General features: G+C 33.7%; 1 protein-coding gene across 1 annotated transcript in view; it reads right to left on the reverse strand.

The window, feature by feature from the left end:
* Nucleotides 1–838: 838 nt before the first annotated feature.
* The window catches only part of LOC129221080 (leucine-rich repeats and immunoglobulin-like domains protein 3), a gene marked incomplete at its 5' end in the record, with an annotated part of 41711 nt that continues 27509 nt past the window's right edge, over nucleotides 839–15040 (reverse strand). Inside the window, 4 exon segments of the mRNA XM_054855519.1 lie at nucleotides 839–1010; nucleotides 4931–5233; nucleotides 7701–7805; nucleotides 11643–11921. Coding sequence (XP_054711494.1) covers nucleotides 874–1010; nucleotides 4931–5233; nucleotides 7701–7805; nucleotides 11643–11921 — 824 coding nt within the window.

Here is a 15040-nt window from a genome sequence, read left to right on the forward strand (position 1 = left end):
TATTAAAAGCCTAAAGTGTGATGAAAATGTAATGAAAATTCACATAGACACCAAAATACCTGGATTACATACTGATCTTTAACGTAGTCAATAGTAGACCAGAGTTAATTGCTTGTGCAACAGTACAACCTCAAAAGGGCAGAAACCTCAGGGTTAAACTGTTCAAATTTTTGTCAAATTCCCCGATTTTAGAAATTGGTAAAATTGATTATGGAAAAACTAGCAAGCCATGATTTTTTTTTTTAAACAGCAAATTCTAATATTTTACTAGTGTTTGTAGGGAATCAGAAACACATTTCCTTAAATATCTCAAAAACTCATTTTTGTAGATATTACATAGCAGTGAAGTCCGCCATAAAAAATAAATCAACGAAAAGAAATTAAATTTTTAAAACTTGAAAAATGTATCCGAATTTTTGAGGTTGCACAGTGTTTTTTGTTCAAGATTTTACTTAAGCATCTCAAGTCATGACATTTATTTTTTAAAAAAAAAAAGTTTTAACATTAGAGTACGGCATTTCTAATCCAAATCAAATCACAAAACTTCTTTTTTAAAACAATAAAACTTTAACAGCGAATGAAAAAAAGACTCGGATGATTACTAGATGATCAGAACATTTCACATCTTCAAGACATTTACAAACATGTCAGTTTCACCAGTATCTGAACACTACAATTCACAGTCACCGCTGCCAAGTTATCCCTTTTCCTTGATTCTCGTCCAAAAAATATTAAGAATACTTGATACACAAACATTTTCCGTTTTCTGACGACATCGCCGAAACCCGTTACCTGAACGGGACTTTTCGAGACGTCGGTCGATGATGACTAAGTTGACTCAAAACAAAATGAATGAAAAATTAAAAATAAAATTCAAGTCTTCATGATTCCAGAAATTGCAGAACAGCTACGCGTCGAAGACACGGGAAGTTTTATGCAGCGACACTGCTTAGACGCCTCTTGGGTGTCGTAACCGACTATGGAGAAGCTTCCGCTGTCGTTGGGAACATCTGAAATAAATTTTGTAGTTTTTTTTAATTGGCAACTCATACAAACTCTGAAACAAGTGAGCATAAAAATTATTTTTAACCCACGACACACAAAGGAAGGGGGGTTATAAGGTCGATGTGTCTGTGGCATTCTAGCGCCTAAATGGAAGAACAGATTTTGAAAAAAAAAATTGTTTGAAAGAGAGTAGGTAGAGAGTTCAAAAAATCAGTAATCCAACGTCAGAAAGCACAAATATTGCTAAATATTGCAGACACGTGTTTCGGTGTTACAAGGAACACCTTTTTCAATGCAAAGAAATGTGAGCTTCTGGATGAAAAGTCGGATGACTTTTCATATTTATTCGTTAGGTATTTATTCGTTATTTAGGTAGAGAGTGTTCTTAGCTAGGTTGCATCTTCGGATGACATTAATTAACGAAGATATCAATTAAAAACCTCTAAAAGGTTTTTTTTTTTGAGATTTTTTTAATAAAAACATTTTAAAAATTTAGTACCAAAATGAAGAGTATTTTTTTCTGCATCTGATAGAATGTGTTTGGAACTACCATGTTTCATAGAATTCCAGTTATAACGTTTTTTAAAGCAGATTTTAATAACGGCTAAGCCTTTATTCACGCGATTGATAACTGAATTCATTGTTGGCCGACAAGGAAATTAAAAGCAATGATTTAAAATTTTCATCTGTTGCCAGTTTCCATTTGTTAGCAAATAAAATACTTGTAATTGATTTTTAATAGTGCAAGGTTTTTAAAAGGATTTTCGATTTTCCCTCTTGATTCTACAGTTGCGACTCAGTCAGGGTTTGTTTTTTTTAATTTAAGACGATCACTTGTACATTTGACAGGGTTGCCACTCAATTCTTTTCAAAAGAATTCCCTGTGTTTACCCTCTATGAAAATGCAGCATTACAAATAAGCAAACATTGATATTTGTACAAGAACATTAAAAAACTGCAAGTTACATTACAGAAGGGGGGAGATCCAAATAAAAAAGGGGAAGCAAAGAATTCATTAAACTGAAATTGCATGGTGGCTGAATATTTATATTTAACATTCTAAATTTTAAAAAAAATAATAATTGGACCTGAAAAAATACGAAAGTTAAACAGGACAATAATAATTTATGACGAATCTCAAGCTCTCTAAATCTAATGGGCAAAAAATCAAGATGCATGTAAAAATAATAATAATAATAATAAATTTTGCTTTTGTAAAGGACATTTCAACATTAACTCTAAAATACAAAAAAAAACTTTTAAATAAATTTCCATTTTTATTTTATCTAAATAAATTTATATATTTTTGGTAGTTTACATTATTTGGACACTGATTTTTGCTATTTTATTTTTTCTTAGATAAAATTCCCTACACGTGTAGTTAACACTTAACTGTGTAGTTAAATTAATGACTTATTTGGACATCAGATCTGCATATTGTTCATCAGAAATCACCAAATCAGCATCATCAATTTACCTAAATTGGGAACAGGAAGTTGGGAAGGGGGGGGAGGATATTATCTCTCTTACAAGGACCTCGTGCGAAAAAGAATCCTTTCAAAATAAGCTTCAGTGCTGGCAGATTTGCCTGGCGCCAAAAATTAAAATTAAGTGAATAAACCAACAAAATTCTAGATTTTTTTTAAAGGAATTCTTGACTTTAATCGTTAAGAGTATAAAAGGGCACCAAACAGTTATCCTTACATTTTGCAAGCAAAATATAATTATTTCTTTATCTAAAAATTGCAAACATGATCCAATTTGTGCTAGTTTAGATTCGCAAATGATTCCAAGGACTATATGGAAAATCTAAGGAGTTTCAAGCACCTTGGAAACGAATCCTTTTCCTATGTAATTTCCCAGGATCCAAGGAGTGTGTACACACCCTTTTTCTGCAAAATTAGAAAATTGCCCTCTTAATTAAATTAAAGTGCCGTTTTATCTGAAAGCACCCTGTCTCCTTTTAGGACATTCCATATTGCCAACCTTTGAAGGAAAAAAAAAAAACAGGATATTCCACTAGAGGTGTATAGGTAATTTACCAGCGATATATCTTCAGGACAGAAGTATTAAATCAGGGTTTGTACTCAATTTCAGAAATAAAATTGAAGGAGTAAAATGAGATTATGAAGGAGTACTAATGGGCTGTTCTTAAATGATGGCATAGTTTGTTTGTTTTTTCAACATATTTGTCCCCCTTCCCCCTTTATTACGCTTCACCTTACTCCTCCTCTTGTCACCATGTCATATTTTTTATAATCATATTGTTATAATAACTGCAATGTCACTTTTTGTCAACCTGTCTCTTTCCCTTGTCACAATTTCATGAACCTGTTTCCCCCCTCAAGGCACGACATCACTTGAGGATGATCCTTTTCACAATATCATAACTGCAACTTACAAAACAATTGTTTTCTAACACAAGCACTTAATATAGTATATCGACTTATGAATTTTTAAATATTTAAATAATAATTAGACACACTATTTTTGCTGCTGAGAGTGTGATGGAGGGAAAAGCAATAATTATAAAACTTGAAAAAAAAAAACAGCCAAGCACCTTTTAATCATATTTTACTTCATTTAAAGAAAAGTCTTAGCCTCATCTAATAATATTTTCAACTTCAATTTTTATGACTTCTGATCAATTTGTAAATCACATATTTATGGAAAAAATAAATACACAAAATTACTACATTAAAATCGCCCTTATGACGAAGTTAAGTTGTCGGTCGAAGGATTTTAAGTTACTGTCACATAGAGGAAGATATGTTGTCTTGAACTAAACAAGGAGTTTTGAAGGAATTAAAACCAAAATGAAGGAGGTTGAAGGGCCCTTCAAAAACATTTCCTAAATGAAGGAGTTTTGAAGGAGTGTACAAACCCTGTAAATTATGCTTTTAAATAACATGAATACTAAATTTAAAGTGAAATGGGGATTTTTCGCAGATGTAAGCTAATTGATAGCAGCAAGAAAAACATACAACAAAGGAAAAACCAAACAATAAGGAGTGAATTTGCCTTAAAGTTTTGTGCATTCCTTAGTCTCTACCAAAAAAGTAGCCAAAAAAATTTTAATTACTAAAATCCGAAGGAAAAAAATTCAATATATAATTAAAATAATATATAATATAAGTAGGTATAGGGTAGCACATGTTAAAATAACTTTGAACTTTCAAAGTAATTGACATATTTTCAAGATGCAAAAGGATTGAAATCTGCTGCAATTTTCAGCAAAGTATGTGCTTTGTTGAACATCAGGGGTGATTGTGAGTTCATCAAAAAATACCTGAAAGTTTCAAAGCGAGACCAGGGGGGGGGGGGATCTTTGACCCTTATTACTTAAGTGCACCTTTGCCATAGTATTAAATGGTTCTGAGTCAAAATATTGTGTGTGCATTTGATTAAATTTTTAATGGGTTACAAAGTTACTTTTGAGCTGGTGTATCTTGACATTTATTTGTCCATCTTAAGGGATAGGTGTCCATCTTAAGGCTCTTGCAGGTATATTTGATGAGTATTATATAATTTAAAAAATTGCGGAGGTAGGGAGATAAAATCATTTTTTTAAAAAAAACATAATTCCGGTATTTTCGGACATAAAAATACCGGAAATACGTCCGAAAATAGCGGAAATTCGGTAAAATACCGGAACACAATCACCCCTGGAACATGCAATGAGGAAAGCTTCCAAAAAATTAATTTTTACTAAATGAGTTATTAATTAGAAAAAGTGTTATTGACATTGGTAGACTAGAAAAAGGCGCCATCTATTGAGAAGAAAGTGAAACTTTTTGATGATTGACTACAAAAATGGGTTAAAAATAGTAAAAAACGGGAAATCTGGGAGGAAAAAGGGGGAACCTCCTGTAAAAAAACAGCAGAGTTGGCAAGTATGACATTCTATTGGAGCAAACGAACGTACCTTTGGGCAGCCTCCTGAACCTGGGAGACTCGTTGCTCCACTGTCCCACGCTGGCCAGCGTCACGCTCCTGGGAAAAGTGGAGAACCCAGAGTCCATGCCGTCGCTGTCCGTCCTCCGGACATCCGCGGGAATCGCGACGCTCTTTTCCAGCTGTTCCGCGGACCGGGACCGCGACTCTTCGCGACCCCTCGACCTTCGGCAGGTGTGTACGGAGGCGTGCGTACAGTGGGGCTGCAGGAGGGGGGTCTGCTCCCTGGAATGCTCCAGGGCGGACTGCATTGGCAAGCTGCCGGACGAAATTACTGAAACGAAAAAGAAATCGGAAATTAAGTCGACGAATAGGCTTCAACGCGGAGTGGATTCAAAAATTGGACAGCCAAAACCAGGGTTGGCTTTCTGCCGGCAGAAACTGGTTTCTGCCCTGCCGGTGGCAGAAACTGGTTATAACCGGTAAAAACCGGCAGAAACTGGCAAAAATTAAAAAGCTACTTTATTAATTCAAGTAATTACAAAATGATGTTTAAGAAAACTAAAAAATGTAATTCCATTTCATCATTGTAAAAAATAAAACTCATTGCCCTTGATTTCGTTTGATCAGAAAGAGAACTGTTTAACTGCAGATGCTCGTAACATTTGGGTTAATCTGAAGAACAAGAATCTTAAGGACACTTAAGAAAAAGAAGTTACAGATTTACACAGGCAGTTACTGGTTGTCATTTGCTAGCTTATACGCGTCATCTAAAATGCTTGGGATTAAAATTATCATGTGCTCAAGAAGAAAATGCCAGGATTTTACTTGCCAATAGCAACCTTGATTTTCTACCTAATATCACAGCTTTACAAAACAAATTGACCCTATTTCCCAAAACTTATTTTTCCAGTCAAGTTTTAAAACCACTCCAGTTACTACATAGTGGACCAGTTTAAAAAATATATACAATTGAAGAAAGTTTCATGAATCTTTGCTTGATCCTTGATGGGATTGCCATCTAGTTCTTCTGTTGCGAGAGTATTCTGATATTTCTCCTCTATTCATATTAAATTAAGAAATCATTTATATTTTCAATCCACCTTTTCTTAGAGACAGCTGCAGAGTGCAAAAAACATAATGTTTGATTTTTATCGATATTGTAATTAAATTGTGCTTTGGCTAACATTTCATTATTTTCCTGTGCTAAATTCCTATTGGGTATCAAAGATTTCTTTTATGTCATTTTTTTTTGTTTTTGCCAGTTTCTGCCACAAATGTGGCAGAAAGGGGTTTTTGCCATGCCGGTTTTAACCGGTTTCTACCAGTGGTTTTGACCACCTCGGCAGAAACTTGCCAACCCTGGCCAAAACTAACTTTGAAAGTATGATTTACACACTGTTGCTATTTTCCCCCAATGGTTTCTAAGTTATCAATTGAGACAGTGAGATGCAAAGGGACGTATTGTCTGACCACGGATTGTATGGAAAGAAAAACATCCGTTTTACGGCCGGAAATGGACAAATCTATTATTTTTAGCGATGTCGGCTTTTGCAGAAGCAGAGTCGAGTCTCATTCAAATGAGCGGAATATGCGCATCAAATTTTTACTTTTCCTCCTCATTCACATAGATTCGTCTCATCTGGACGTTTGAAAATTCCATACAATCCGTGGTTGGACAGTAAGTGGCAAAATTAAAAATTTGGAAATAACCAGTACAAATGGTAGGTGAACCCCTTCACTGTCTTGGGGCAAGAGATGGTTCTAGTAGCCCTGGTAGGTGCTGCTGTACACCATGATTTAGAGAAAGAATCCAATGAAAGCCTACCTAGGACGTAATCTTTATATGCGTTTAACTTAAAACTTGAAAATGTCCACTCGCATAGATTTGCTTCTCACTGCCTCAATTGATTGATTTGCCTATTTCTGAATATTATATAAGGTGCACAACATTTTTTGTATAAGCTGCTCCTTTTGTGAATCTAACTTTAAAAAAATCACAAAACCTCAAATCTATTTTCCCTCTGTGATTTCACGAATATCTGTTGCATTTAATATTAATTTGCGTGTGAAACTTTTTTAAAAAATGCGTAAGCTGATGATTTTCCTGCACCTTGACGAAATTCTTTTAAGAGTATCGGGGAAAATCTTGCTTGTATTCAGTAAGAAGTTGAAACTACTTGATGGATTTAAGGTTTACTGATTTTACTATTAGTGGTCCCAATTTTTCACCCATTATAATTTCGAAGAGTGATGTGGGCTTGTGTATAGCCCCGTACTTTGAGATATACCCTACTGTAAAAGATTTGTAAAATTTATGTATTAAAAACCATATTGTGTTTTTATATTATATTTTTGCTGAAAAATCTTGTTTAATTTGCTCTAATTGAAAAAGATGTGTGTGTAGTCCATTACTTGCGTAAATTATCCATTGAATTTAAAATGTTATATTTGTAACAAAAAAAAAATTTTTTTTTTTACTTTTATGATAATGAAAAAAACAAAATTAAAATGTCAAAATAAATTCCCCATTTTTTGTCCTTTTTTCTGAAATATATGTCACAGTAAAGGGATTAATTGATCAAAAGCCCCTTTTTATCCAGCCCTGGTGGCTAAGATTGTGCAGTTTAGGGATTTAATTATTGGATTCTTTTAACAGTATATAAAAATTGACTGAACATCATCTGAGCCATCCTCTATAGTATAAAATATTGTACACTATTTCAATCCAAAAAAAAAAAATCAACCATAAAGGAGGATAATCTGATCATCGCAGAAAAATAAGCACATCCGATACTTACAGCTCCCAAACTTGGACTGTGAATGATTCTTTTCTAAAAGAAGTTCGTGATAATCTTCTACCAGAAGTTCATCACTGCTTTGCTGGCCACTACTTTTAGAATGATCTAAATTATGAAAAAAAAATGTCATTTAACTAATAAACAATTTTGAAAAATTATTAAACATTAAAAAAAAATCCAAATTGTGTTTAAATCATGTAACTATGTTACAAACAGTTCTTACTAAACCAAAGCTGCCAATTGGGGAGACTTTACTTGAATAAATTTAGCAACAAAAGGTAGAAAAATATAAGAAGGGATTTTTTAAATTAGGACACTAGAAGAAATTCGGCACGGCCCGAAATTCAGGAATTCAGATCATTAGCTTTGCTTTTGCAAAGTTCAAGAAAAAAAATAAAAAATACAACTTTAAGGTTAAAAAAAATTAGTAATAATAAGGATGCATCAGTTTCTTATTGCTTGTAGGTCATAATTAAGATCTCTTGCAGGAGATATTGAAAACATTTTATATTTTTTGGAGTGGAAATCAAGTTTTAAAAATGGAAAAAGAAACAAAAATGTTTCAAAACTGATCCGACACATATCATTTCCATACTCATCTGTGAAAAGGTTTGTTTTTGCGATCCCAATTCTTTTATCATAGAGATTTTCCCAAAATTCTAGTCGCTTGAAAATCTCTTTTTTGGACAATTATGTTACTTTGATGAAAATATGAGAGATTTTTACTTCATTAGGGAGTTTGAGAGAAGGTACCAAAAACTTGAGAGTCTCTCCTGTTTCTCATTTGGGAGATTTGGCAGCTACGAGATCGTCAGGTTTCAGATGAACAGTAGGGTGGTTCAAAAATACACGTAAGAAAATAAGTTTCTCCTAGATAGCAGGACACCCCTCCATATTTTCAGACGTGTGGATAGTAATATACTGGAAGAATTTTAGTTTCCTATTTCAACTGGAAGAGGGTGCTCAACCCCCTCCCCCAAACTTCATCAGTATGGGGAGAGGGGTTAAAAAAATACATTGAACTGAAAAAACAATGCTACATATTATAGCATACTCGAGTAATATGCACATACATTGCAATAAAATAATCATCTACAAAAAAAAAACAGCTGGGGAAATGAAATGTTTCTAAATTAGTGGCATTTTGTATGCGATGGCTTATGTTAAATGAAGGGGACATTGAGCACCATCTTAACATTGGAGTTAGAACTTTTTTTACAGCATAATGGTAGAAGTAAGTTTTAAGAAAATAGGGTGTCCAGGACTCTAGCTGAAAAAATTTTTTTGAACCACCCTACTGGCCCCACTTAATTCTTATAGGCCCTGACAACCGCTGAAACTCATGGCAATAAAGAGGACGCTACAGGGAACCCGTTTCCATTACGTTGCCATTGATTAGTGGATGCAGGGGTTCCGCTCAGTCAGGGCCAGATTTGGGAGTGTTTAGGTCCCAGGCAGGGTTGGCAAGGTTTTGGACACTACGATAAAAACCCCGGTAAAAACCCTGGTTTTTACCGTCCTGTCCAAAACCCTTGTGTCCAAAACTGTCCAAAACTATATTTTTAGAAAAATTGTATTCAGTTAGAAAACATCAAAAACAGAATAAAATGTATCAAAGTAATGTTTTAGATAGAACATTTATTCAATGAGAACATTCAACTTATTTATGCAGCTGATTTAAAACTAGTTATATAGAAGTTGAATTCTTGATTAAAATTTCAATTTGTATGCATGATTTTATTTAGCTTTTTTATATTAGTAACCAAATTTCCATATGTTTATGCAGGTGGGCAAATAAAAGCAGGGTTTTTATCATCCTGTTCAAAACCATTGTGTCCAAAACTACTTTTTGAGATTTTGTGAGAAAATATCAAAAACAGAATATATATATATATATATATATATATATATATATATATATATATATATATATATATATATGTATATATATATATATATATATATATATATATATATATATATATATATATATATATATATATATATATATATATATATATATATGTAACTTATTTATGTAGCTGATTTTAATCTAGTTACATAGAAATTAAATTCTACAATAAAAATTTCAATTTGCATGCAGGAGATTTTTTTATTTTCCACAAACCAAATTTTTCAACATTTATGCATGTATGCAAAAGAAAGTGTTCAAAATATGGTGCTATAACTGACTTAAATGCAATAAATTACAATTTTTTTTAATAGTTACAGAATGTATTATATTAAAAATATGAACAAAAAAAGAATAGCACTAGTTTTATAACATAAGTGTTTCATCATCAATTTCTTGTTTTTTCATCTATGATTTAAAAAATAATTTTCGTTAAACCGTCATGTAAAACTTATTTGAAAAACCATTTAAATTTGTTTTTTCTTTGGCTCCTAAATATTGCACATTTTGTAATATTCTTTTGAGTTATAAATGGAACTGAAATTAGTTGTCTTGGTTGTGTTGTGAATTTCCTTTCATAACTCTACCAACTGTTACATAAGAAAGTTTTTATGTAGTAGTTATTGGCAATTTTTTTAAGTAAAATATTTTTAATTAACATTTTGGAGAAAAATATTACCAAATATTCATTAATTAAACCTCATTATTATCTAATATTATGCATTACAAATATTGCAGTAAATACGAATTGATTAGATAACACCTGTAGCATAGTTTTGGACAGTTTAAGACAGTTTTGGACACTTTTGGACAGTTTTAGACAGTTTTGGACGGTAAAAACCACCTGTCCTGTCCTAAACCAGTTTTGGACAGTCCAAAACCCAACCCTGGTCCCAGGGCAACGAAGGAGTGGAGGCCCTTAATCAGGGTTCGAAAAGATCATCGTATTTTCGAAAGTATCCGATACTTTGATATAGATCCGAATATTTTGATTATATAGGGATCTGAGAGAAAAAAACGTAAAATTTGCTGACCCATGAAAGTTAGGATATTTTGTAAAAATTTTATTGTGGGGGGGCCACGGGGGCAGTAGCCCCGCCTGCCTTCCCCCTAAATCCAGCCCTGCGCTCTGCCTCTTGCGATTAAAATGGGCAACGTCCAATTAAAAGAAAACACGTTGACAATGACTGGTTGATGCATGAGCTGCATCGGTTTAACACAGAAAAGTCAGCCATTGTCAAGGCCTGTTAAGCATCAGCGCCACCTAGTGGCGCCATGGTTTGAGATAAACAAGTTCGACCATAGACTAATAATAAGAGTAGACCGAGCTATGGCAACCCTTTTGCTGCTCATAAACCAAACCATGTGACTGGTGGATATCCTAGCAACAGCGGGCGTTAATCGTAGCAGACGATCAACGCCAGCGCGAAATAAAATAAATAGAATTGATGGAACACGGAAGAATGATCTTTTATGGAGTCCAATTTGTAAATTTGTTATTCTAAGTTGTAAATATTTTGTTAATATAGTGAGTATTTCGTTTAGATAGTATTGTGCATTTTCTTTAGTCAATTTCGATAACTCTCTAAGCAATAAAAGATGCAAGCGACCAAGAAGAATCAGCAAACGGTAAGATTTTTACGTACAGTTTCAATTTAAGATACCGATAAGTACATTTTTGCGTTAACGCAAAACGTTTACGCCATTTCGTTCACGCCAACGCTGACAGCTCCAAATGAAATAAAAGTTACCGAAAACTGATTACTAATGTCAAAATAATGCATAACTGAAAGCAAAACAGTTCAATCTCTGCACCTGGAAGTTTTTTTTAATGAAAACACATTGTCTTGAAATACATGTCGAGTGCCAAACTATAGATAATGCTGCCATCTAGCAACCATGCTGCCAAAGTCTTCGCCAAGCCCTTCCACTAGTCGCATGATACATCTATGAACCAATTTTCTTCATCAGCAAGAAAGAGAAAGCTCGGTCTACTCTTATTATTAGTCTATGAGTTCGACTGCACTCACCAGAATGCGAATCCACCGCCAGGCTCCTCCCGGAAGGCTTGCGATGACTGTCCGGACCCGCCCGGGAGGGTCCGGGGACATGTCCCCGGAGGGGGGGAGGAGTCCTCCCGCCCGGGTATTCACCACCGCCGCCCGCCACCGTCCTCTTGCGGGTGTGGTAGATGATGACCACCCACACCACGGAAGTCCCCACGATGCAGATGACCACCGCAATGACGATCACGCCCGTGGTGGTGTGGGTGGGCTCCGACACGGAGGCTCGGAAGTCCACGGGATGGACTGTGGAAGGAGAACAAAATTTTCTAAATTAGAATGTTGAATGATTCGAATGCCATTGGACAGAAAAACATTTATTAAGGAGGGAAACCAGTTTAGGAGGCAGAAATTTTAGTTGTTTTGGGGATTTTTTCCAACAGAGAAGGAATAATCAGAATTTGTTCAAACTTGAAAGATATTTTATTCATATTTTGAAGTACACTTTGTCATTTTTTTCAAGTCATTTCTGCCAAAAATAGAAGAGTTAGAAGCTGATGTCCATGTTGTCATCAGAGCTTGTTGCTGGTGTGCATTCCTGAAGTCATCATTTTAATCTGTAATCATTACAAATTTTTTCTATCGTTAACAACGTATTTCCTCAGAATATGAACCTCATTCTGGTAAAAAAAAAAAAACATTTCATGCTTTTGAGGTGTTTGATCACAAAATTCACGTTTTCTACCATTTTTGCATTAAAAAAATATTTCTAATAATAATATCATTCCAGAATTAGGTTCATATAGAGTGTAATCGAATAAAGCATATTCACACAGAGTTTCAGAACGATTGGCCAATAACATTTTATAATAGAATGCACACCAGTTGAAAAAAATCGTTTCGAGAAAAACACGATTGAAAAAACTGCTGTGAACTTTTTCCAATCTTCAGTTTTTTAAGTGCTCATAGCATTAGAACTAAACGGAATTTTGACGTGAAATTTTGGCAACATACTCTTGAGTAGTTCTACAAACATTTTATGACATTACAAAATAAAAAGGGATTTTTTGACCCATCTAAACTGGTTTTCACCCTTAAGACAAGAAACTATCATCACATAGAGAATGACACTGTATAAAGAACCAAAGTAGAGTAAGCAAGGTGACTATTTATAATTTAGTTCCCGATTATGGATTTAACCAATGAAGACACGTAAAATAAGAAGTGGATCAACTTAAGAAAATTTAGGAGCAGTTAGAGAGCTTTGACCAATACCACTGTGACATTTTCTTCAGTTGGCTTTAACCAATAGTAATGCAATTACAGTAGAAGACCGTTATAATGCACACCATGGGACCAGAGCTTTTGCGTTATACAGGTTTTTGCGTTATATAGATCATTTCACAAATTTTGAAACTAATATTCAGAATATATCTATATATTAGCACTTCAGAATGAGTTTTATCTGCAATGAGTATTAAAGCACCAATATTACAATTAGTTATTCACAAATAAATATGTTTCACAATCAAAATCCTGCACTCCTGCTAGCTTCATGGTTTGCATAACAACTGCATTTTCAAGAGCCATCTGGTATTTTCTGTTTACTATGAGTACTCATTTTCAATTTAAAAGCTTTGAAATAAGATGGAAAGATGAAAAACTCTTTCAAAATTTAATTTGCCTAACAATTTTTATGCTTGCAAAGCAAAACAGAGGGATTTTTTGAACTTCAAAACCTATTATTTACTTCTGAAAAGTAGTGCGGTTAATAGAGAATTGCGTTATACAGGTCGGCGTTATAACGGTCTTCTACTGTATAACTATTTCAGACAAATTATTAAAAGAAAAGAATGAAATTAAAAAATTTATACCTTTTCATTTATTTAAATCAAATTTGAAAATACAAGTTAGGTGTGCAATCTAAAACATGCGGCATAGCTAATAAATGGCCACCGAACAACATGAATTTTTTGTCCCTATTCCTTCACTTCAATTAGAATCCAGCTGCATTCAACTGAACTGACGGCAGGATTTTTAATGGAGATCAAAATTGCAGAGCGAAATACATAAGTTGAATTGTCAGTATTGGTTTTAAATCGATATTATGTCAACAGTCATCTAAATGAGTGATAAAGTGGATTTTCTCAATATGAACCGAGTTGGCAGCCCCAAATGTTGACGAAAGCTTGAGCATTAAGTTGGACTTTTAATACTTGAACTTGAAAAAAATAAGAATTGAATATCTTGTAAAGGCACAATGGATGGTACCAGCACATGGAGTCGTAACAAAACACATTGTAAATGATTCCTTTCTGCCAACTGTACAATTATTTTAAATATACATAATGGTTACGCAAATTTCCAATAAAAAAATTAAACATTTTGTATAAATGGGGAATTTCTTCAGCCGAGAGGGAGGGGGGAGAGCTATACTAAAAAATTTGCCACACGGCTCTATATTCGGGTTCACTTTCAATTCTTTGAATTGGCTTTCTTCAACTGAGGCAAATTCATAAGGAAAATACATGTGCGTTGCTTTCTTTATATTCTTCACAGATAACAAAATTGCCTGAATTACCTAAATTCATAAAGATCCTTTATTATCTTTACCAATAGGTATTTTTATTAGCTTTTCCTATGGGCATCTTTATTTCCTTTCACTATGAGGAATCTAACGAAACTTTTCCCATTTTTCAAATATTTTGCATCTTTGTGTGCATGAAAAGGGCGTATATTCGAGAAATAATTTTCAGTTTTAGTACAGGGGCAGTGTGTCCTTCGTATAACACGTTTAATTCGTTCCGTGTCTTATCGAAACCGTAGTTACACGAGACTTTTTTTAAAATAACATTTTTACTTATTTTAAATACTAAATATATATGTGGAATGAGAAAATCAGGTTAAGATGTATCGCGTTATGTCGAAACCGTGTTCTGTGTTACATCGAAATTGTGTAATACGAGACTTAGAAATAATGTAAATCAAGGGATGTGTACCGTGTTATATATCGAAACCAAGTTTCATAAAAAGAAAGTAAAAACTTATTAGAATTATCAACCATTAACAGAATGTATTAAACAAAAATGAAATTCCATCTTTTTTAAATGTAGCATTCGAGTTATATCAAACCCATGAAGTATTAAATTCAAGTTTCGTACTGTGTAATATCAAAACCGTGTTATAATAATTGCAAATTTGTTACTGTGTAATATTGAAATCGTGCTATAATAATCACAAATTTGGTACTGTGCAATATCGAAACCGTGTTGTACAAGTACCATGTTATACAAGGGACGCTTGCACTTCCAAAATCCTTACAGGCATTCTATCAAAAATATCAAAGATATATTTGTAGAGTGCAGAAAATTTTATCCGGGAACCAAAAAACCGGGAAACCAGAAAACCGGCAAGCTTTTGCCGAT

This window comes from Uloborus diversus, chromosome 4 (assembly GCF_026930045.1).
Source record: "Uloborus diversus isolate 005 chromosome 4, Udiv.v.3.1, whole genome shotgun sequence".
Classification (NCBI taxonomy): Eukaryota; Metazoa; Arthropoda; class Arachnida; order Araneae; family Uloboridae; genus Uloborus; species Uloborus diversus.